We start from the raw sequence: 23245 nt of genomic DNA, 5'->3' as shown, positions 1-23245 counted from the left end.
GATCATCAGTCCAGTATAGGCCTGACAGTGCTGTGATTCTTTGGTATTAAAAAATATGTTAAGTACACCTGTTGAGCTTTCTGCATTTGGTACCTCCCTTATCTTGGAGTGCTTTCACTTCTATTGGTCGTATTAGCGGCATATGTTCATGCATTACTTTCCTGTTCTGGGGAAGTAAATGTGCTAACCTCTTCTCAAGTTAGTGGATCCAACACCAATTTGCCTGTGTTTATAAGTGCCCTCAGTTCTGGTATCAAGAGCCCTATAAACAAATCACTGCATATTGATACTGGGATGACCCATCTTCCATGTCCACTTTGACCACTTCTCCTGGACGTGGTTTTGTCGCCCACAGTTGGGAGAATAGGTAGGTTGCAACTGATTATTTTGGTTCTGTTGGTAACCTTGCACCTTTGAAATTAAGGACTATTCCATGGCGTCTCTTTAATGTAGCACCCTTATTTTGCTGAAAGCTGATTATTGAGGCTTCTTTAAAGTGTACTACTTCTGTGTTCTACTTAATATTCTCCAATCCCTCTGTTCACCAAACACTGATGGACTAAGATTTCGTTGTGTGCCTCGCTGTGTGGGTGAAAACCAGATATCAGAAGCCATAAAAGACTCAAGGCTAATCTTGTAGTCCTTAGCCTGACAGATGTTTTGGTTGGTCTAAACAAGTTACCAACCTACAAGTAATGATCTTTCTCGAGGACATTCTATCTACCTGCAGATTACTCACCTCTTGAATCTCCGCCAGGTCCAAGACTGGATGTGGAAATGTACACCTAGCTCTCCCGCACTAGCAGATGGTGCTCAATTCTGTTTCAATGCAAGAAACCACCACGGAAATGTTATCATTGGAATGCTATAAGCACCACCCCAGACCACTGACATCAGTTCCTTTTCTCCATCTCCATCCTTCAATGCAGATCTGGAGTGCTCTTGATGAAATTTTCTTTCTCACAACTTTAATTTGCAGTGCTGACAGGATGCCATCACCCCAAACATGAGGATTCAAACACTGCCTGTACCTGCTATAAGCAGATGTCCATATCAGATCCCCTATGAGATGTGCTTACTGTCCCTGGAGGTCGAGACATGACTGACTCCATGTCTCGCAATAAATGTCACTCATGCATCCTCATGCCACTAGGGAGCAGGAGACCAAGCTGTTTGTTGCATGGGACGCTCAAGCGCCAAAGCTCCATTTGTGCTTCAGAGGTAGGTGTTCAGAGCAAACATGCGAATTTCCACAACATAAACTGGCTTCACCCTCAGAACCGGAGTTAGTTGAGGTTACCCCGACACCGGTCATGGGGTTTACCCCAAGTTTCCTGAGTTTACAGCCCCTTGATTTAATCCCACATCGATCGCTGCTTTCACACAGGCAACGGTGGCTCTAATCCACCACTATCTCTTTGGTGCTTCCTGAGGCCCTTTGGAGTCATATGGACTATTAGCTGGGCTTTTACCACTATGGCTGAATTCATTCCCGCTCTGCTTTCCAAAAGCCGTCATCGAACCAGCAAATGTCACCCTTCCAGTAAATGTCTTGCTAATCTCACCCACTTAAGCACTATTGTAGCAATCTAAAAGACCTCTGCACCAGGCAGCAACCTTTCCTAAGACAAAGACCGTACTAAAGTTCTCTCACCACCAGCCCCAGATATTAGTGGAGGAGTCTCAAATTAGGCCCTTTCCTAAATATGAATATTTTGACTCAGATCGCATAGAAGAACAAGTTACTTATCTTCGGTAACGCTATATCTGTAAGAAACATTACTTAGTGATAGATTCCTTACCTTAGAATTACCCCCAGGCATAAGACTGGATCCGGAAAGTTTTCATCAGCAGAACTCCGGCGGGTCGGTAGGCGTCGTTGTGCGGCTCCGCGTACGTCGCTAGCATCGTAGTCGCCGAGATGACGTCGCTGGAGATACTTAGACGAGCCCACGAGCGCTGTCAGTTATGTACACGACTGTCGTGCCAGAAACACAGAGCCATGCAAGATACTGACCACTGGTGCATTGAAACTAGTGCCATGAAAGGGATGACCTTAACCCTAGAAATCAGTTCGCAGAATGGGAGGATGGATGGGGCGGTAAGGAATCTATCACTAACTAATGTTTCGTACAGATATATCGTTACCAAAGGTAAGTTACTTGTTCATCTGAAAGAAACACGTTAGTGATAGATTCCTTACCTTAGAATAGATACCGCAGCAATACCAAACCCGGTGGTGGGTCTGCGAACAAAGATCACACCAGAAAGTCAAAAGATCACACTAGAAAGTCACAGAGAACAGAACGGCCAAAGAAGCCGTCTTTCTGGACTTGACTGTCAAGGCAATAATGCTTAGTGAAAGTGTGCAGCGAGGCCCACGTGGCTGCCTGACAGATGTCTTGCAGGGGGACACCACGTCCCAATGCAGTCGAAGCTGCTGTCGCCCTGGTAAAATGGGCGGGCAACCCCGACGGATGTTCCTTTTTAGCCAGAGAATAACAGGCCTTGGTACACAAGACGACCCAGCGGGATAGTCCTCTTGTGTACAGCCTGGCCTTTCTTGGCACCCACATAGCCAACAAAGAGCTGGTCATCCACCCGGAACTGTTGTGTGCGATTCAGGTAAAATGAGACCGCCCGTTTTGGGTCCAGGCGGTGGAGCCTCTCTTCCTCTCTGGAAGGGTGCGGAGGCGGAAAGAAAGTGGGCAAGGTGATAGTTTGCCCGATGTGGAAGGCAGTGAAAACCTTTGGCAAGAAGGAAGGATAAGTGCGAAGCACAACCTTGTCCGGATGGACCGACAGAAAAGGAGGCTTACAGGAAAGAGCCTGGAGCTCACTCACGTGCCTAGCGGAGGTGATGGCAACCAGGAAAGCAGTCTTCGAAGTCAATAAACGAAGAGGACAGTTGTGAAGCGGCTCAAAGGGAGCGCACATCAAATAGGTAAGTACCAGATTCAAGTCCCACTAGCATCAGAAACGGAATAGGAGGGAAAAGGTGAGTAATGCCTTTGAGAAATCTATTAGTGCCAAGAGCAGAGCCCTTCTGGGCCAGAGAAAGAAGGAACAAAAGGACTTCTGAAAGAGGGTCAGAAAGAGGATCCACAGCGCTTGCTGTGCACCATGCCACAAATTTGTTCCATCTGCAGGCGTAAACTGATTTAGTGGTGGGACGCCTGGCTGCCAGAATGATATTATAGACTTCAGAAGGCAAGTCAAAAGGAATCAACTGTCGCCGCTCAATCTCCACACATGTAGGTGGAGGCTGGACAGTTCGGGTGAAGGACCGTCCCTGCTACTGTGACAGAACATCCTCCCGAAGAGGCATTCGGATCGGGGATCCATGCTCATACTAAGTAACTCTTCGAACCCAGTCCGGGGCCACAAGAATGACTTGGGCTCGGTCGTGCCTGATCTTTAACACTCTGGGTAGAAGTGGTATAGGCGGAACGGCGTACAATAGACCGCAGCTCCACACGTGACCAAAAGATTCACCGAGCGAGTGCCGCCTTGGAAATTCCAACGCGCAGAAGTGATGACATTGCGTGTTCTCTTCAGTGGGAATAGATCTAACCAAGGCTCTCCCCACTGTCGAAAGAGACCTTGCACCACCTCCGAGTGAAGACGCCATTCTTGATCCATCATACACCTGCGGCTGAGTTTGTCCGCCCTGGCGTTTAAAGAACCTGCCAAGTGTTGAACCGTCAAGGAAATGTCGTGACGTTCCAGCCACGTCCAGAGACGCAGAGCCTCCCGACATAGGGTCCGTGACCCCACCCCGCCTTGCTTGTTGCAATACCACATAACAGTGATGTTGTGAACACCTGCACTACTCTCCACGTGACAGAGGGTAGGAATGCTTACAGTGCAAGTAGGATCGCCCAGAGCTCCAGAGGTTGATATGGAACCTGGACTCCGCCGTAGACCAGACGCCTCTGATCTCACCCTCTCCCATGTGGCTGCCCCATCCCAGGAGGAACGCATCCGTCACCACTGTGTGCTCAGATTGGGGAAGGGAGAGGGATCTGCCGCTGATCCATCGTTGGTTCATGAGCCACCACTGCAACTGTTGCGCAGTGCCCTACAAGATATGGACGTACTCGGACAGGTCCCCCTGATGCTGCGCGCACTGGAACTTCAGGTCCCACAGCAGAGCCCGCATATGCCATCTGGCATGATTGGTCAGCAGGATGCATGAGGCCCAGCAGCCTCAAGGTCATCCTGACCGAAACCCAGGACAAGAGCCGAAAGCTCGGAATCATAGCCCAAATGTCCTGGACTCGCTGTTCGGGAGGATAAACCCGAAACTGCGCCGTGTCCAGAACTGCTCCGACGAAAAGGAACTTCTGAGGGTGAATCAGGTGCGACTTTGGCACGTTGATGGAGAGCCCCAGCAAATGCAGGAGGTCAGTCGTAGTCTGGAGGTGGGAGACGACTGGCTGGGGCGAGCCCGCCTTCGACAGCCAGTCATCGAGATAGGGGAAGACTGAAACCCCTGATCTGCGCAGATGAGCTGCGACCGCCGCCATCACCTTCGTGAACACCCGAGGGGATGCTGGTAAGGCCAAAAGGGAGCACGGTGAACAGAAAATGCTCGTGGCCTACCGTACACCGCAGGTAACGCCTGTGGGTCGGCAGGACCGGGATATGAAAATAAGCGTCCTGCAAGTCCATCGCTACCAACCAGTCTTGCGGGTCTAGGGCAGACAAGACCTGGGCAAGTGTGAGCATCTTGAACTTCTCCTTCCGGAGGAAGCGATTGACGATCCGAAGGTCTAAGATAGGACGCAGGCCCTTGTCCTTCTTTGGAACCAGGAAGTAGTGGAAGTAACAACCACGACCTACTTCTGGCATCAGAACGCGCTCGATGGCTCTTTGCCAAGAGGGCCGTAACTTCCTGCTGAAGATGTGCCAAGTGATCCCCCGAAATGCGGTGGGACTGAGGTGGCATGGCTGAAGGGGTAGTCTTGAAGGGGAGGGAGTAGCCCCGCGGAATATCTGCAGAACCCACCAGTCCGAAGTGATGGTGCGCCAGTGGGGTAGGTGATGGCGAATGCCTTGACTAAAGACCCAGGGACACCCGTGGAGCAGCAAAGCTGCTCTGCTGCATCCTACAGGCACCCAAAGAAGAACCGTGAGGACTCCAAAACTGCCCAAACCTGACAGTGCCAAGCACCATTGCACCCAAGCCCGAGTCGAAGTGGGCCAACAGTGTCAGCGAGGACCCCAAGCCCTCAGAAGACAGTGTCCACTTTGGTTTCACCCCTCATGAACTCCCAGACAGTGCCTGCAACCTTTGTGTGCAGGTCCACTCCACCACGAGTACTTCAAGAAGAAGAAACCTGACACATCAAAGACCCTCTGCACCACGTACGCTAGCACTGCAAGAATAGAACCCTCTGGTTTGTTCAGCCTGACTGGCCTCCCAGTCTAAACCTGCAGCCTCTTTTCACACTGACTGATCCCCATTGATTAACATTGGCCACCGGATGCTGTATTGCACCACTGCACCCGGCCGCTCGAGGTGACCTGCTGGTGCAGCCTTGCCCCATGTGCCACACTCACCTTATGCCCAGGAGATTGGTCTCGCAAGTCGCTGTACTCTACCTGATTGCCGTACTTGTTTTTCCTCACATAGGCTAACATTGCAGCTTCTGAAAAATGCAATGTCAACTTTTTAAACGTAAAACGTACTCACCTGACGTATTGATTCTGGTGCCTAAATATATATAAATATACATATTATTTTTATTAATTGGTGTGGATCTCCTTCTTGAGTTCTGTGCACAATTTATTGACTATTGTGTTTATTTGCAGATGTCTAACTCTCCACTCTGAAAAGCCTGAGGCTGCTTGTCCACACTAGCCCCTAGACGAGCACATTGGGATTGCTAGAGCAAACCCCTGTCCACTTATAAGGAAATGCCTGGACTCCTTGTACAATATATTCCTTTTTGACATACTATATAAATAGCCAGCTACCTACACTGAGGTGCTAGAACTATCCTTGCCCCCAAAGCAAAACAAACCAAGTATCCTGACAGAAATGTTGCAACTGGCATTCAGCTTCTGAGCCTCTGCTGCCGTTCAATAAGGTATCAATAAAGCTTGTTTAACAGAGTGGGGCAAACCTACTTCATCTCCAGTGGTGAACCTTCAAGTCGCCAGCAATCATAGCTTAGCAGCTGGTGGCATTAATATGACTAACTGTCCATCTTTCATTGGAGAGTCTGGCGGTGCAGGCATCATCCTGCTTTACATCGATCCCTGGTGCTTTCCTTACAGCACCTCTAAACCGGAATAATTGAAGAAACAGGGAAAAAGGTTTCCAGAAAAAGCCCTAAGGAGGAAAAGTTTTCAGCAAAAAAAACCTCCTGGAGACTACAGCCAAAAAGAAGTATTCTAACACTGAAGAAGAGGACTTGAGCGGAGGAAGAAGCTTGAAGAAAGTGGATACTGGAGCGAAAAGATGGCAGAATAAAAATTTCAAGAGTGGGAGAGAAAAACCCAGGGATAAAAATAGGACCAGGGGGTGAAAAACCTGATGAAAATGTTTTTCCAAATGCATAGCAGCACGAAAAAGTGTTCAACAGCCCCTCTTTTTACAGTAACAATTCAGAAGTATGGTAATTCTCCACCCAGAGTAGGGCTGCAGGGCATAGAAGACAACAAGAAGGCAGTCATCTTGGACTGGAATCAGCTTTCATTAACTAGCTTCATGGCATTATGGAATTTCAGAAAATCGTGTCAAAGAGACAAATTGCCTGTACAGCAAGCATCATGAGTCAGTAGAGGGTATACAAAGAGCATAGACAGAGTAGCGAGACAAGAGCCGCCAGGTAAATGTATTCAAGTGACTGTAGATGGGCCGCCAGGTACTGACACTCCCCCGCCCATAGTAGCCTGCATGCGATGGCTTTAATGACCACATGCAAGGCTCCCAGGCGGGACAGGACGAGTGCCACAGGTGCTCTGCTGCATGCCAGTACCCCAGCCCTCTCTGTTGCTCTGGGAGGACCAATGCAGAAGCGTGAACAGCAGCAGAATCTTCTCAAGATCATGCACTAAAAGGGTAACCCTTTCAGTCAATGAGATACTGTCGCCTCTCTCCTACGTATTTGGGAATTACACACTGCTCAGACTTCAAACTCTGGAGCACTGTCAAACTAAACAGATGGTTGAAGAGAATAACACTGAAAGGGATCTGCACAGAAAGATTTTAGGTACAGAAAATCAAAAAACAGATGGATTTACCAAGCGGAAGAAAGGTGCTTTCTGGAAGTTACAGGATTAATGCATTGGGCTATCTTTAACAGTCTATTAAAGCATGCTTTTGATTTATTGACAAAAAGGAAGAAGGTAGGAACTGAGAAGATAGAAAAAACTTATCTCCAACATTGTACTGAAGATATGGCTCACCAGTGTCAGCGTTCTTTTCTTTTTAGTGTAGGACGCTGACTCTTTATACACTATACCAAGAAAAGTTATACTATGCAAAGAGTTCATGTTTCCCTTATGACTGGACAGGGGGGCTCACTCGAGAAATCCCCAATGTGCTCTCTTAGGGGATAGTGTGGTCGAGCAGTCTCAGACGTATCAGAGAGAAGTTTTAGACATCTGCAATACACACAGTCTATTACTGGTACACAAGACTCAATAAGGAGATAGACACACATTTATAAAATTAGCGAAATATATTTAGCTCCCAAAAACAAAACGATCTAGTAAGTACGTTTCGAAGTAGAAATACTTTTAGTTTTCAAAACCTGACAGTGGAATTTTTCGAGGCGGCAATGTTATCCTATGGAGGAAAAACAAATATTGCATATAAGTTCTTCAGACCGACTTACAAGCCGGCAATGTTATCCTATGGAGGAAAAACAAATATTGCATATAGGTTCTTCAGAGCGACTTACAAGCCTTATCTCCTGACTTAAGGTGAGTCTACGGGTGGGTCCAAGGCAGCACCAGCAGGTCACCTCGGGCGCCACTGAGTTGGCCAGGTGCAGGGGTGCAATATAGCATCAGGTGCCCAATGTTAGTCAAGGAGGATCGGTCTAGTCGAAAAGACTTGAACTGGGGACCAGTCTTGTTGAACCAACAGGGGGGCTAAGTTCTTGCAATGGGGACATGAGGACACCTTTGGTCCTTGGGCCGTGGCGGCCAGGTACAGAGGTGGTCACAGGCATTTGGTTTTCGTAACTGGAGACACTCGCAGTAGAGGGGGCCTGCACAAAGAGGCTGCAGGCGGCGTCAGGAAGTCCACAGCTGGGAAACCTAAGGAGGGCTTCAAGTCTTGAGGGTCTGTGGGCAAAGCTGGCAACGTTGGGTCCACTTCAACTCCGGCTAGGGGGCACAGGTGCAGTGGCTCTTTCTTGTGTCAGGTTCTTGACGGTCCAGATGCAAAGGAGCAGCTCCACTACTCCACAGAAGTTCCAGGGTCTCTAGTTGAAGACTAGAAGTCCTCCCGGACCTTTGGAGGCACAGGCAGCTGCAGGTAAAATCTTCTTTGGGGCAACTGTCGAGGACAGCAGACAGGCCAGCAGGGTTGGTGCCAAGTCAGATGCTGGTCTTATGTTCTTGCTTTTGCAATTCTTCAGCGTCCGTCTTCTTCTTTTAGGTCGCCAGGATCCGATTTCCTGGTGCCAGGGGCTGCCCTAAATACTAAGGCATTAGAGGAGGGTAGAGTAGTAGCCAATGGGCTACTTATCCCTGGGGTCACTACGCCCCCTATCACAACCCTGTCACAGAGTTCCTAATTCTGCCATCTCCACGATGGCAGACTCTGACATTTTGTGTTCATATTAGGTAGCCCACCTTAGGGGTGAACTAGCCTGAAGGTGAACATGCCTCTCTGACTACTATTTTTCTGGCCTTTCCAGAGATGCAAAATGGGCCCTGGTCAGGGGGGGTGGTATCCCTTTGAGGGAAGCCAGACTCACATACCAGAGGTGGCGGTTTCTTTGAAGCCCCCTGACTTGGGATGCAAATTTACAGGTAATCCTGCTAGAAGGGGATCTAGACACATTCCACTGGAGCAGGCTTTGTTTCTGACCTTCTGAGAGTGTTGGCCCTCACCCCTGGGTGTCAGGACTTCGTCTGTGGTGGCAGGGTGGTCAAGACCACACAGCCAGCACACTAGCAGCTTGTAGAGTTTCAGGGGCAACCTCTAAAGTGCCCTCTGGGTGCATGTATTAATAAATCCATCACTGCAATCAGCGTGGGTTCATTAATACAAGATGTTTGAAGCCAAACATCTTTTGTTTCAGTGAAGACATCATGAAGCTGTGTTCTTAAAATGGCTTCCTAGGTCACTTTTACTGGCAATAATTTAAATGGCCAGCACAGGGGAACATCTGCTCATGCAGATATGTCCACACATGAAGTATAGTGCACCCTGCCTTAGAGCCAGAAGACCTGCTGTCGGGGTGACTAATCGTCGAGACCCGGTTCAGAGGGATCGTGCAGGTTCACCAACGGGTGTCTGGCGTCGTGGGTGGTGTGCCAAATACGCCATCACCCCCCTCCCGCGGTCTATATGGTGATATTTTCTCACCTTCCAAGTGCATTTTAATTTTTCGAGCCTCTAATCCAGAGACCAGAAAGGGTTCTCACCACCGATATTTTATGTGTGGCCCCCTTTCCATTTGCACTTTTTCTGACGACTTTTAACTTTCACGTCCCTTGGTAGGGTGGGCCTTACCGTGTCCATACCGCCGGGGTTTAATTCACCATAGGTCCTGACGAATGGCAGGTTAATTACACCAACATTGGCAGAAACATGCTGACCATCACCTAAGAATATTGGAAACAGACCATTCAACTTAGTTGGTCTAGTTTGCCAACACATTTTTAATATGTCCTTATTGATCAGCCATTAAATCAATTTTTGATACAATACAGGCATTTTTAAACCCACCACGTCACTCTTTTCACATAGTCTATCACTTAGCTCTCACATCTTCACATTACCCGCTCCGCAGTAAATCTGGCGTTGAAGCACACTGGGGTGACACTCGGTCACTCCCAGTGGGGCCCGATGATGAAGCATGTCACCGACCAGGTCGGTGAGAGAGGGCTTTCTAAACACACCAAATAGGTGTTGTTTTTCCTTTTGTGCTCTAATACTTGTGTTTTTCAAACAAGTAACACTCTTTCATTGTTGTTCTTATATAAACTGTATGCAGTGTCTGTAGGCGTTGCACACAGGGCTGTGTGCCATGTTGTGTTTTCACTTTTGTCTGCAACAAGACAAGCAGCCTGCAATGGCAGTTTGTATGAGTTAGGTGAGGGGTCCCTTAAAGTGGCACAATACATGCTGCAGCCCTTAGGACCATCTTTGGTACCCATGCACTAGGTACCTGGGTACCATATTCTAGGGGCTTACAGGGGTGCCAAAGATATTGCCAAATTTAGGGGAAATTGTACCGTTTTGGGAGAGATCTGGCACTTGGGACCTAGTTAGCAGGAACCCAGTGCACTCTAAGTCAAAATTGCATTGAATGCCAGGTAAAAAGTGGGGTTGAGAATGTCAAAAAAGGGAACTTTCCTACGCTTGGTATTCTGTGATTTCAGGAAGTTCCTGCCAAAGAGACAACTAGCCGCTAGGTATGTGCTTTCAAGGGACTGCAGCTGCGCTGCAAAGTGCTGATACTCCCCACCTGAGAAGGCCAGCATATGTTGGAGTTTGATGACTGTGCGAGGCTCCTGAGCAGGGTGAGACAAGCAATGCAGCCGCTGGGGAATTATAGGCATTTATTGGCAGAAGTTTGGATTACTCCATTGTATTACTGTATAATAATTATCAGGTGGTCATCCAGTGACCATGCCCTACTCAGGATACATTTCTTCTTGAAAAAGGTCATTCTGCTCTTCCCACTATGTTCTGGGCTAGGAGATGGTGGTTGTCATTTTTTTAAGCCAGTTTCTACTTTAGGGTCATGATACAAGACTTCATGTCAGATCTTTTTGCGTAAAAAAAAATATATATATATAAACTGCCTGGGCTCTCATACGTGTTTGGGATCATGCTGTTTTGAGGTGTCCTCGTCCTTATACCAAAGTGACCTTCTCTCTGAGATCATCCTTGTTTAAATGTTTCAGAGTGATGAGGCGGAGATCAAGCCTTTTTTACACCAAGGCAAGTATAATGTTTGGATCTGCCTGCCTTATCTCAATGGATATCAAGGTCTTAATTGACACCGCTATATTAGAACCTTACACTCGGGATACAGAAGGTCCAATTGACCCAAGTCTATTTTGATTTTGATGTGAGCTCTCCACATGGTGTTCTCTCAGGCGAACAGTGAGGTGCCATTTGGTCTTGGGAGGGTGTTCGTTACTGTAAGCCATGGACATTAGTATCTTAAATAGCACGCTGCTCCTTCATAGATTGGATGTCCTGTGGAACTTTGGGACATAGAAAGCTTCTTCCTCAGAACTCCTGCCTTCTACATTTGTATAATTGTTTGGGCTTGGCTTCTTCTTCAATGGTATTCAAAACCCAATCTCTTATCCACTTAATTTGGTGTACAAAGTCTCCGTATTGTGAAGGTATTAGGCTTCAACTCTCCACCAGCCTTCCACTGAGCTTCATTATGGTCAGCTGTCATACACTGGTACAGAGCTGATGCTTATCAGTCCAAATTCATGTCATAGCCTTTGAACCACCTGGGAATAATATAAAGATGTGTATTCTGTATACATCCTGCTACAGTGTTGATCACCAACAACACTTTATGGATCACAATTTCACAACCCAAGTTTACCCAAAAATATTTATCGAACTTCACCCCCCTCCTTTTCGCAGGCTAAATATCAAAACAAGCAATCAAGTTATGGGATCAATATTAATCATACAACATTCCCTTAATCAAGTCAACCAATATGCGTAGGTAAATTTTTTATGGGGAGATAGGTAACATACGTATAAGCTAACTGCAGAGGTGGGAGATGGCAGTACAAGTGGCTAATGATGTTTTCCCATTTCTCTTGCTACTATGCAGATCTTTGTAGTCTACTCTTTGTTCCAATTATACTTCTCAATGTCTTTATAGTATTGCCACAAAATCACTTTAGATCCTGGAGTTTGAAAAAAATGTTTGCACCTCATTGAATGAATGCTGCATTGAAATGCCTTTTTTAACCCTAAATGTTCTCTCATATATAATCATTATATGACTGAGTGTTTTACCCTTGTATGCTCTTGTATTAAAATGCGTTTGCTGACGATAAAGATGATGAACTACTCAAAGTCAAAAGAGGGTCTCCATGTAGACTCTCTGATGCTTAATGTCTACAATGACAACTGAAAAACATAAAATTTAATTTTTCCAATCCGAATACTAGGTAGCAGTATATGCACAGCATATGAAGCTAGGAACAGAATAACGGTTTGACATAAATAACTTGTTTCACCAAATCTACAGATGGCAGCTGCTCCCATCATTGAGTTCACCTAAAATCAGTCCAAACCTTTCCAGCTAACTGTGCTGTGAACTTTGCGAGAAAAAAAAAGTTGAACCTGCTGACCCTAACCACTAGATGGAAGAATAAGCAAAGCATACATCTGTCGTTTAGAGATTACTCCAGAACAGAGCACAGAAAATCAGCGGAGACACATGGCGTCCTCGCATTCCCTTTATCCAGACCTAAATGATTTTACGAATGACTAGAGTTCAGCTTTAGAGACTTGAAAATCAAACTCCTTTAAAATGCTCTGCACAGACAGTCCTCTCCATCATCAGCGTTTAAGAAAACCAAAAATAAATCACCTTTTAGAATTCATACAACTCCACCAACCTTCAAGTAAGAACTGAACCAAATAACACTTAGAAATTGTACACGTCCACGCAAGTTAAAGAACACTCTTGCGCTTTACCTAAGAAACCCTCCATGCATCATTAGATGCTTCAAACAATGAGCAATTTTACAAATAAGAATAACAGGAAAACATTCTTAATGCTACAGGTAATGAGTACTTGCTTCCTGGGAACTGTCAAACTAGTAAATAAGCTTCACATGGAATGGAAAAATAGAGTGCTTCTCTTACCTGGAGAACAGCACAGCTGTGAAGATTTGGAAAGGATAGTGGCCAGTCGATGGACAGCAGTAAATCCTTGTTCCGCAGATATTGAGACGGGGGTTGGCCTTCCTCCTTCTTTTGCTCTGCCCAGGAGCGCAGGTGATGGAGCCTGTAGGAGGCTTTCAGAGTCAGGAAAAGAGCTAACCATCTGAAACAGATCATATCAGACTAGCTCATTTATAGGCTCTGAGTCAGCAGAAGATGTTAGATTAGTGCCCAGTTTTTATATTATTAAAGGTAGCTTTACAGCATAAGAATGGGCCTTCAAATCTGGCCTTGCATTTTTTTGCCACAGATTACCCACTGAACATCAACATAAAATAATATCACTAGTCTATTGCAACCCATCTTTACAATCACCATCTATTAATACCACCAGGAAAAAACAGATAGCACTAGGTTTGATTTGTCACAGTTGCAATAGGACGTCAACATTACGAGTTTCATAAGCCAGAGAGATACTGTGGTATTTTATGTTTTAGATCTCCACTAATTTCACCAGGCAAAATCTGGGTCAGTAAAAAATGATGGATCTTTGGAAAATTTGCACCTAAGTTGTAATCCTGACTCAAAGGCAAAGACCCGCTTGCACCAAACTTGCAATTCCTAGCAGTGAAATCATTTCATTGAATGAAAATGCCACCCAATGACTGGATCTAGAATAATTAATAGAATTGTATGAACAGAGAAGAAAGGAGGGGAAAAGAGTTGAGAAGTGAGGGAAGGCGAGAGATCCTTTGTTAAGCCTTCTTGGGCAGGCAAAGATAATTTCTTCTGCGGAAAATGTGTAAACTCTGTCCGATCTCCACATTAAAAAATCCAACAAATTTATTATAGCCTTTCTGTCAACCCTTTTGTTCCTTAGTCTACCCAAAGTAAGAACACTCTCTTCAACACCTAAACAGGAAGTTCCAACAGAAAAAAAAGATGTGCAGTCCATAAATCCATAACAGCAGCAAAACTACAAAATAAAAAGTTAAATTTTAATGTAAATGGAATGCAAGTTAAAATGCAACATGTTGATTTGTATGTCCAATAAATCTGCGGATGGCACTTTGATCCCCCTTATGAGTTACTTCCTTTTGTTTTTATTTCCACATGGGAACTTGTCAGGTCACTAGAAGGTATCCTCTGCTCTACCTACTGATGAAGAAGTGGTACGTGAAAGAAATACTACGTTTTCAATGCAGAGTGAAAGACAAGGGGTATGTTAAAAACTGAACGAAACAGTGGTGTACACTAACATGAAGATCAGTAGAGCTGAATGAAAGATTTTTTCGGTACTAGATGGGAAGACCTTGCTACGTCCATAAATACAGTGAGATGTGCATTATATGTGCCATTTAAACTATAATTACCACTTGTTTTGAGTCTTGTGAGAGAAGGGAGACAGGAAGTAGATTGGGATTTTGCAGCAAAACTCTCTGTAAGGTGAGAATCCCTGCTTTGACATGTTGGCTTGCAGAAGGAGCCGCAATGAAAAGAACGCTGATAATATCTGCTGCTCATCTGATTGAGTGAAATATGGGGACAAAATATTTTTTCTTTTTAAAAGGAGTGGCTGCGGAAGAGTGACATATCTGTCTACCTGCCCTGTTTGATGCCTATTCAATAAGATACGTCGTTTTTAGAGAATTGGTCCAAGCGCAGAAAAATATAAAAACAATTAATGAATGGCTGACAAAATGTGAGGGGTTCAGGAAAAGTCATAGCCAGTTAAAGCCCAAGTAAAAGTAAAAAGGCCAAATCAGAAAGGCATCAGGAGGATAAAGTGGATAAACGGTTCATTCATGATAAGGTCATGTTTATCGTAAAGCTCATACAGTCATTCTCAATCAGGCAATTGGCCATAATAAAGAATATGGAGAAGGGGAATTGCATCTGAAGGGGAACCAAGAGTTCGTTTTCTCTTTTTTACTTAAACCAAGGATGTCTCAAGTTGAAAATAAATATTTCCACTTTGGAAAACGAGGTCGAGGATCGTCCAATACTAAGGCACATCAGAGCACCCTAGAACAAGATTGTTTTTTCAGAGAGCAACATTTACACTTCTTGGCTCCCTGAGAGAGTGGAGAGAGAAACACCTTTGAATATCTGCACATATATGAGGACTAAAATCTTACTAAGACAACCTGGAAGGTTTTAAAACGGACACTAAGCATACAAATCGAGTGCACTCAAGACTAGGTAAGAGCATCTATGGCAGTTTACTGTCAAATTTAGAAAGGGGCTAGAGATACAATATACATCAACAAAAGCAACATTTTAGAGCAATGTTCTTCAGTGATTTTAATACAGATGTGATGGAAAAAGGAGGCTGTTTTGAAAAATTAAGCTTTGTAGATACAGAGTAATCTTTGTCGTTAAAGAAAGTAACATTTTCTCATATTATGCTCTATCCAGAACTTTTAAGCACATCGGAGAAGAGGAGGAAGGACTTGCTGGAATTGGAACTGCAGAGGGACATGATGAATTCACCAGTCCCAAAGAGTTGTTCTCCTTTTGTTTTTTACCAATTTCTAACCCAACATTGTTTAGCATAATACTAGGCATATAACCTATGACTATGCCCAAAGGTTAATTAAGGTAAAACCCATATATAAGGTTACTGTATCTGAAGGCAAATGGTTTAACATTTGCAGAGGGAGAGAGAATGTCCTTGGAGGGCCTAGGATTTAACACCATAAAAATGAGGCCATATAAGAGGATTGTTGCTATTGCCCATCGTGCAGTATGCTTCCATGCATTAAAAGCCAGCTCTCAGAGCAGAGTGTAGGAGGATGGCTTAGTATATGGTGCACACGTATGTAAGTGTAGCACCCTGCACTAATCCAGACAACCCTTATGGTGATTTAGGAGGTCTTAGACAACCTTAGAAAGGTCTCTAACTGGTAGCTGTGGGGAGCAGCCTTCATGCTTAGTCCACAAGGAGTGTAAAGCAGCTTGTTTTACCAGTACTTAATCTTGGTATGAGTTAAGTGAAAAAGAACCACACAGTGTAGTTTAAAAAAATAGGTATTTATTATTAACACTATACTTTGCCATTAGAATAAGCAAGTAGCACAAACACACAGTGGGCACCAGTGAGAGACTAAACCATATATAAAAATAGTGGAATGCGAACCACGACCTAAGTAGAGAATGGACCTAGAAGACGTAGAAGAGGCGGGGACCCAAGGAACCACCCATGGTGAGTATCTAGGAACCCCACGGAGGTCATGTGCAGAGTGAAAAAACAACCATGTGCTCACTGTAAGTCATTAGGTAAGTTGCGGTTGCAGTTTTAAAGAAAAAGGACCCTTCCCAGCGCACCCTGAAGAAGCCCAGTGCAAGATGGAAGGTTGGATAGTCACCCCACCCGTGGATACCCCATGAACCAGGATACCTGCACCAGGGAAGCCGGGTGCCTAGGTGCGAAGTGATGTCGGAAACCGCCTTAGACCACAATCGAGGAAGTCAGTGAAGATGCTGCTGGCGAAGGAAACCCAAAGGTGGATTCAAGATGAGAGGTACCTGCAAGCAGAGGGGACAGAATTTATGCCACTCAGGAGTGACTAGGAGGCAAGGGAGATGAATGCCCACCGATGTCGGAGACGCAGGAGAGGTGACTGTGCCCTTGAAGTTGCAGCTGTGCGGACAAGGCGATGCTGTGGAAGACCAGGAGCCGTTCACAAGCTGTCCCACGTTGGATGTCAAGAGCCAAAGGGTCAGTGACCGGCAGGGGCACCAACAAGCCTTGGCAGCTGCAACCATCCTAGTTGTAGAAAAAGGTGCAGTGTCGGGAGCAGCAAGGTCCAAGTGATTCACCAGGAGCAGGTAAGTCACTGCAGGCCCCGAACAAGCAGGCCTTTATTAGGGGTTACTTATAGGTTTTAAGAGTAGTGACCTCAGATATAAGTAAACTCCTATCGGTCGTAAGTGGTGCTGTCACCAGCATACACATACACTGCAATGGTAGGGTCTGTAGTCACAATTTGAGTGCTCTCTAATGGGTGGCATAATACATGCTTCAGCCCATGGGAGACCCCTGGTGTTCTATGCCCTGGGTACCTTAGTACCATATACTAGGGACTAGCAGGATCCCAGTCAGACTAGTCAGTAAAACATAATGACACTTGCAAAAAGTGGGGGTGACCATGAAAGCAGATCCTACTTTCCTACACAGAGCTCCTACTTCATCTGCAATGCACTTGTTTGTGAAGTATACTTTTCCTCACAATAGGTGATGTACCTGTGATCCAGACTGGCCCACAGTGGTAAAAAGAAGTACAATGCCGCTATTTTTAACACTCTGCAGTATTGATGTTGAAGTATGAGTCCATAAAGATTCAGATAGTGGACCTGGTGATTTGTCAAAGCCCCTTGAAAAGTGCGAACCATTCTGTGCACCACACTGGCATGTCTCCACTGCTAGGATCAATAGCCTCTCTGTATGTGCCCAGTAGGCCTCTGAGATCAGCCTCTGCCCACCTATTCAAGGTTCCTAGGATTAGGAGTTTGCGCTGGGGTAGTCGTTCCACGTCTTTTCTGGCGTCCCAGCTTTGGAACACCCTCCCCTTCAAACTTGGCCTTTTTCAGCAAGAACTCCGCTTCTGCAATGCTTTGAAGACCTGGCTGTTCAGGGAGTAACCTCATCCCTGGGCTTTTCTATGGTAGCTGTGAAAGCCCACAGGTAGACATGTGCTACACAATTACTGCAGAATAGAATAGAATATTCTTTGTGTTATAATTTACGTGTCAAATAGGTTGCAAGACCAACAATTCTTTAACGAAAATATTTCTACTCTTTTTTTATCTACGTAAAGTTACCATGTTTTTATAAATCTGGGATCTTACCTTGCCAAATGGCCCTGAAGCATGAGGTGTGCTATTTCTGCTGGGGAAACATCAATAAACCGCAGAAAAGAGAAGCAGCTTTCTTCATGAGTATCTAAAGAAAGAAAGCAAAAGTACATTTAAAACCTGGTTTGATAGTTTGCGCAGGTTATCTTCCTATATTTGAAAACTGATAAAGCCATCAAATGCCATACCACAAACGTCGAATATATGAGGGGTCAGACTGGCATAAAATAGAAACTAACATTTCAAGAAACATATGGCAACTTGAACAGGATTGCATGGGGGAGTGCAAAATACAGGGCCCCAAAAGGCCAACAGATGTGGGAATTCCATGTTCTTACGGACACCGATTATCATGGGCTCCAGAGGTCTAATGACTGAAGGGTAATTAATGGTCAATCTTTCTAACAGAAGGAATGCTCTTTGGAGTCCAATGACTGGAATTTCTACAATAATACTAAGCCATAGAGTGCACTGTGTAGGAAGCTGGTTCTCTATATAACATAGGAAAACCAAAGGGGATGATGGACGGAGTGTTAAACATTACAAGCACTCACCCCCAGTCAACTGATCTGGGTTTAATCCATCATCATTCTTTAGCTCACTCCGCCACACCAGTTCAGACATGGTCATATGTAAATCAGTCTGACCCTGTACCTCAGGGGAACAGTCCAGCCCGAACTGCCAAGCCATGTCGTCCCTGTACCAGAAACAAGCTTCCTGGGACCGGTTTCTGGCTAATCAGCTGTCATCAGCCAGGCTAGCTTGAATCCAGTGGCAAAGTGAGCAAGGGACCCACGTCTGGGCATACCCTGCCAACTTAGGGCGAACAAAGCAAAACCAAAGGGGATGATGGAAGGAGTGTTGAACACTGCCAGCACTCACCCCCAGTCAACTGATCTGGCATATGGCCATGTCTGAACTGGGGTGGCTACACAGCTTCAGGACGAGTCGGGTCTTTGCCATTGTCGGGACAGGAGCAGGCAGGCACGGTTTGGCACCAAGTCTACCGTTCTTGTGTTCTTCAGCTTTTCTTTGTCCTCCTTATTCCGATTTCCTACACCCCCCCCCCCCACCCCCAAATGAAAGATAATGAGACTAACCTTTCCCAAGAGAGTCTTCATTATTTAAGTGGATAAAGTCATCTGCATTGGCATGGCCAGTCCTAGTTCTGTGTTCCACTGTAAAGGTAAAGTCCATACCCGGTAGGAAGATGGACCAATACACCCCCTAAATGGCCACTTCATGCGGGGAGTGGGCATAACCCTGTACCCAAGTTCCTAATTCCACCAAAATCAAGATGGTGAAATCCTTCCTTCGTGAAGCACATCAGGCAGCCCACCTTAGGCATGTGACTAGCCTGGAGGTGCAACAAGCTCACTTGCATAGCTAATTTCCTGCCTGTCCTGGTGCCAAATCGGTCTGAGGGTAGGGGGTGGCATCTCCCAGGTCTGGGGGAAGCTGGGTCGCATATCAAAGGTGGCAGGGGCTTTGAAGCCCCTGGCCAGGATATGCTAAATCACTAGTCACCCTGCTGAAGGAGGTGTAAACACCTCCTGCAAGAGCAGACATTGTTTATGAACTCTGAAAGCGCTGGCTCTCACCTGCACGGGGTCAGAAACTGGTCTGTGGTGGCTCGCATCCATACAGATTTACTAAGACAAGGTGTTTAATATCAAACACCAGAGGTTTCATAAAAGCCATCATGTAGCTGAGGAACTTGTACTGTCCAGTGCCCAGTACATATACTTAAGATGGCTTCCCTGTTCACTTGAACTATCTAGTAATTGAACTAGACAGCACCGGGGCTTATGTGCTCATGCAGATACGTCCTCACATGTAACATAATGCACCCTGCCATAGGGCTATAAGGCCAGCTGTATGGGTGACTTACCTATATTGCATGCAGTGTCTGTGGGCATGGGACACAGGGTGAGCGCCACGTCATGTTTTCCCACTTGTTTGCACCATTTCACCCAGCCTGCAATGGCAGTCTGCATAAGTGTGGTGGTGGGTCTCTTAGGGTGGCACATTACATGCTGCAGCCCTTAGGGACTTTCTTTAGTGCCCATGCCCTCGGTACCAGGGGTACCATTTTCTAGGGACTTACAGAATGTTAAAGGTCCTGCAAATTGGGCTACAATTGAACAGTTACCTCGTTTTAGGGAAAAAGCACTGGCACAGAGGACCTGGTTAGCAGGAACCTAGTGCACCTCAGTCAAAATTGCATCAGATGCCAGACAAAAAGTGGGGTGACCATGCTAAATAGGGGCACTTTCCTACAACCACTGGGTGGCGGCCCCCCTTTAGAATTGTCATCCCACCATTTCCAATCTTTTTCTTTCTTTATCCGGGGATCGCCCTTAGGAAGTTGGCATATGCACTCTCTTTATAGTGGTGGTCACGATGATAGAGTCCGCAACCGCAGGGTCCCTCGAGGAGTGTTTATATTTTTTCTCCACCCTGGGTGTCACTGACCTGCAGGTTGCTGGCTCGTCAGAATGCTAGGAAGCATTGGCAGGTATTGGCATCTGCTTTGTGAAGACAGGAGTGTCTCAAGTAGAAAGCATGTCTGTAACCTTTTTTTTCTTCCAACTGGATCATATATCGGTCTGCTGCCCTGTTGACAATCAGGTTGTACATGGCTATGTCATCCAGAGTCGAAGGATCCGACTGATGTGGGTCTACACCCTCTACAGGGGAAATGACCCGAAGATCCTGCCATTGTTCTTCGAAGTACTTCAAGCTCTGCGTCTTGGTTAACAGACCTTTTCTTTGTAGAAGATCTCTTGCTCTTCTTCCTAGTGTGGCTCTGGGATCTGTAGGGGGTTCATGTCGCCTGCGTCTTTCTCCTATACATTTTCAGTTGAGGGCTTTATGGGATACAGAATTCTCAAAGGGAGTTGCCAAAGTCCTTCTTCTTTTGAAGAATCACAGCTATTTCGACCTTGAGCCGTTTCTTTGCTCCCTTGATCTCGAGCACTTCTTTTATTTGGCGTCGGCGTCTCAGTTGGTGTGTTTCGGCTTCTGCCTTCTGGGTTTGTCTCAACATTGGTCATACTTCAAGGCTGGTGTCTTTTTGAAGGGTAAACCTCCAGCGGTGTCCTTGGTGTGGGACCTGAGGGGCTCTTGCGACCTCGATTTGCCTGCAGTCGGTGAGATTTTCGAGGCCAAGGAAATCCTTTGGGTTCTGAAGTCTGATGTTCTCATTTCACTCGCCCCCGATTTTTTCAGCACTACCTGCCCCCACTTCTCTTAATGTTTCTTGTGCTCCCACTCAATATTGATGACCTCGTTTTCAATATGAAACCTTTTCCTTTGGCGATGTTGACCTCCTCCTCACTCGACAATCTGAGGTCCCTCTGCGATGGAGTTTCCTTCTGCCCCTGCATGACATAGTGTGCCTGTATCTGCTTCTCCCTTGCTCTCAATGTCTTGGGCTTTAACTCTGCACAAGCCTTGCAGGCTTTGGTATTGTATTCTTTTGGTAGGCAGATGGTATATCTAGGGCTTATTCTTCTGTACAAACATGTGGTGGCACTCGGGGCAGAATCGGAAAGGGGCATTATCAATCTCCATCACAGCAGGGGGGCCACTTCCGGGCCTCCCACGAGTCCCACCTAATTCTGTGTCCTTCTACTATGGTGATGGATTTTTCTATGGAACTTAACATTTGCTTTGAGGGGCCATTGCTTTGTCCGCTCTGATAGTTTTCAGCAATGCTTTTAGACCTAACAACTTTAAAAAAGATCTTGAAGATGGACACTGTGCACAGGGGCTTCAGGGACGGGCTTCTGTCAGGAGGAGATCGGACTAGGCACCAAATGGTGTAAACAGTCGACACCCAACAAACAAGAAAAAAGACTGCAAAAGTAGATTGGAGAATAATGCACAGCATGTGAATCCACTATAAAACCTAATTGGCACATTTAACTTTCTTGTAAGTTCCTGCAGAAATACACCCATTTATGGACAATTAAAATCCACTTGTGGACTGGAGGACCTGTTGTGCCAGCGACTACAGTGGCAGTAGGAAAATGGCTTCAGACCTACCTTGTGTAGCCTGACAGCAGCAGCTTGAAACATGCCCTTCAGGCCTGTCAAAATCACCCTCGTGACTGGAAGGAATACTGATTTTAGATAATAAATAAGCCACCAATAAGCACACCTTGCTGCCCTCAAGGAATTGCCCCATATCGTTTAAGAGTGGAACTCCTTTGATATTTGAAATTGCACGTACCCCCAGTGACTAGGCCCAAAACACTGTCACTGGTCAGTCTCAACAGGTACATAGGAAAGGTCAAGTATAGATTATATACTTAAATCTAAAACATTTGACCCATACGGAAGATTCTAATCTAATGGTGAAGTTGGATTTTTATTAATTATATTGGAAATTACCTTTTAGAAAGTTTCTTTTACCTGGGCTAAAGGTGCTGGAGGCTAATTTGCATTAGCTCTCTAGCACCTGCTCAGCCTGTATTCGTTGTGAAAACTGACGCCGGAGCACAGGCAATGGCCTAGGGGTGGGAAAGTGTTTTCTTACCCTGTCAAGAAGACCAGTTGGGGTTGGGCCTTGGAATGAATATGCTACTTACCAGTATGCATCTGTTCTTGGCATGTAGGGCTGCTGACATTCATATCTATAGCATAGATCGCCGCCTAGTGTTGGGTCCGGATGATTGCACATTGTTGTCCTGGAAGAGTCTTCGAAGTATCACGAGATAGGTGGCTCCTCCCCTGGACTACAGTGCGCATGGGCATCGACTCCATCCCCAGATTGTTTTTAGCCATTGTGGCAAAGATGGAGTGTAATAGTGTAAGCGATGGCCATGCTAAGAGTAAGTGTTAAAAAGTCTGCAGCCGCTACAGGCGCCGGGGAGGAGGGCGGGCGATATGAATGTCAGCAGCCCTACATGCCAAGAACAGATGCATACTGGTAAGTAGCATATTCAGTTCGAGGCATGTGGGCTGCTGAATTCATATCTATAGCATAGAATAAATAGCAGTCCCTCCATTAACGGCGGCCGCCTGTGCCAGCTGCAGACGTCTGAAAAAGTGTCTTAAGAACAGCCTGCCCCACAGTTGCTTGCTGCTTGGAGTGCACATCTACACAGTAGTGTTTAGTAAATGTGTGTGGTGTAGACCATGTGACTGCTCTACAAATATCTTCCAAAGGGATATTACGAAGGAAAGCCATAGAGGCCCCCAACTTTCGGGTGGAGTGGGCTTTTGGAGGGACCGTTAAAGTGCGCTTAGCCTTGTGATAGCAAATCTGAATGCACTTAACGATCCACCTGGCTATACCTGCTTTGGAAATGG

General features: G+C 45.9%; 1 protein-coding gene across 1 annotated transcript in view; it reads right to left on the bottom strand.

The window, feature by feature from the left end:
* INO80 (INO80 complex ATPase subunit) overlaps positions 1-23245 on the bottom strand; it is a 534228-nt gene that overhangs the window by 195628 nt on the left and 315355 nt on the right. The window contains exons 23-24 of the mRNA XM_078659770.1: positions 17921-18014; positions 13052-13232 (exon numbers count right to left, since the gene is read on the bottom strand). Coding sequence (XP_078515896.1) covers positions 13052-13232; positions 17921-18014 — 275 coding nt within the window. The remainder of the gene's footprint in view (positions 1-13051; positions 13233-17920; positions 18015-23245) is intronic.

Source organism: Lissotriton helveticus, chromosome 9, assembly GCF_964261635.1.
Source record: "Lissotriton helveticus chromosome 9, aLisHel1.1, whole genome shotgun sequence".
NCBI classification, from domain to species: Eukaryota; Metazoa; Chordata; class Amphibia; order Caudata; family Salamandridae; genus Lissotriton; species Lissotriton helveticus.
This window is presented reverse-complemented; position numbering and strand designations above follow the sequence as displayed.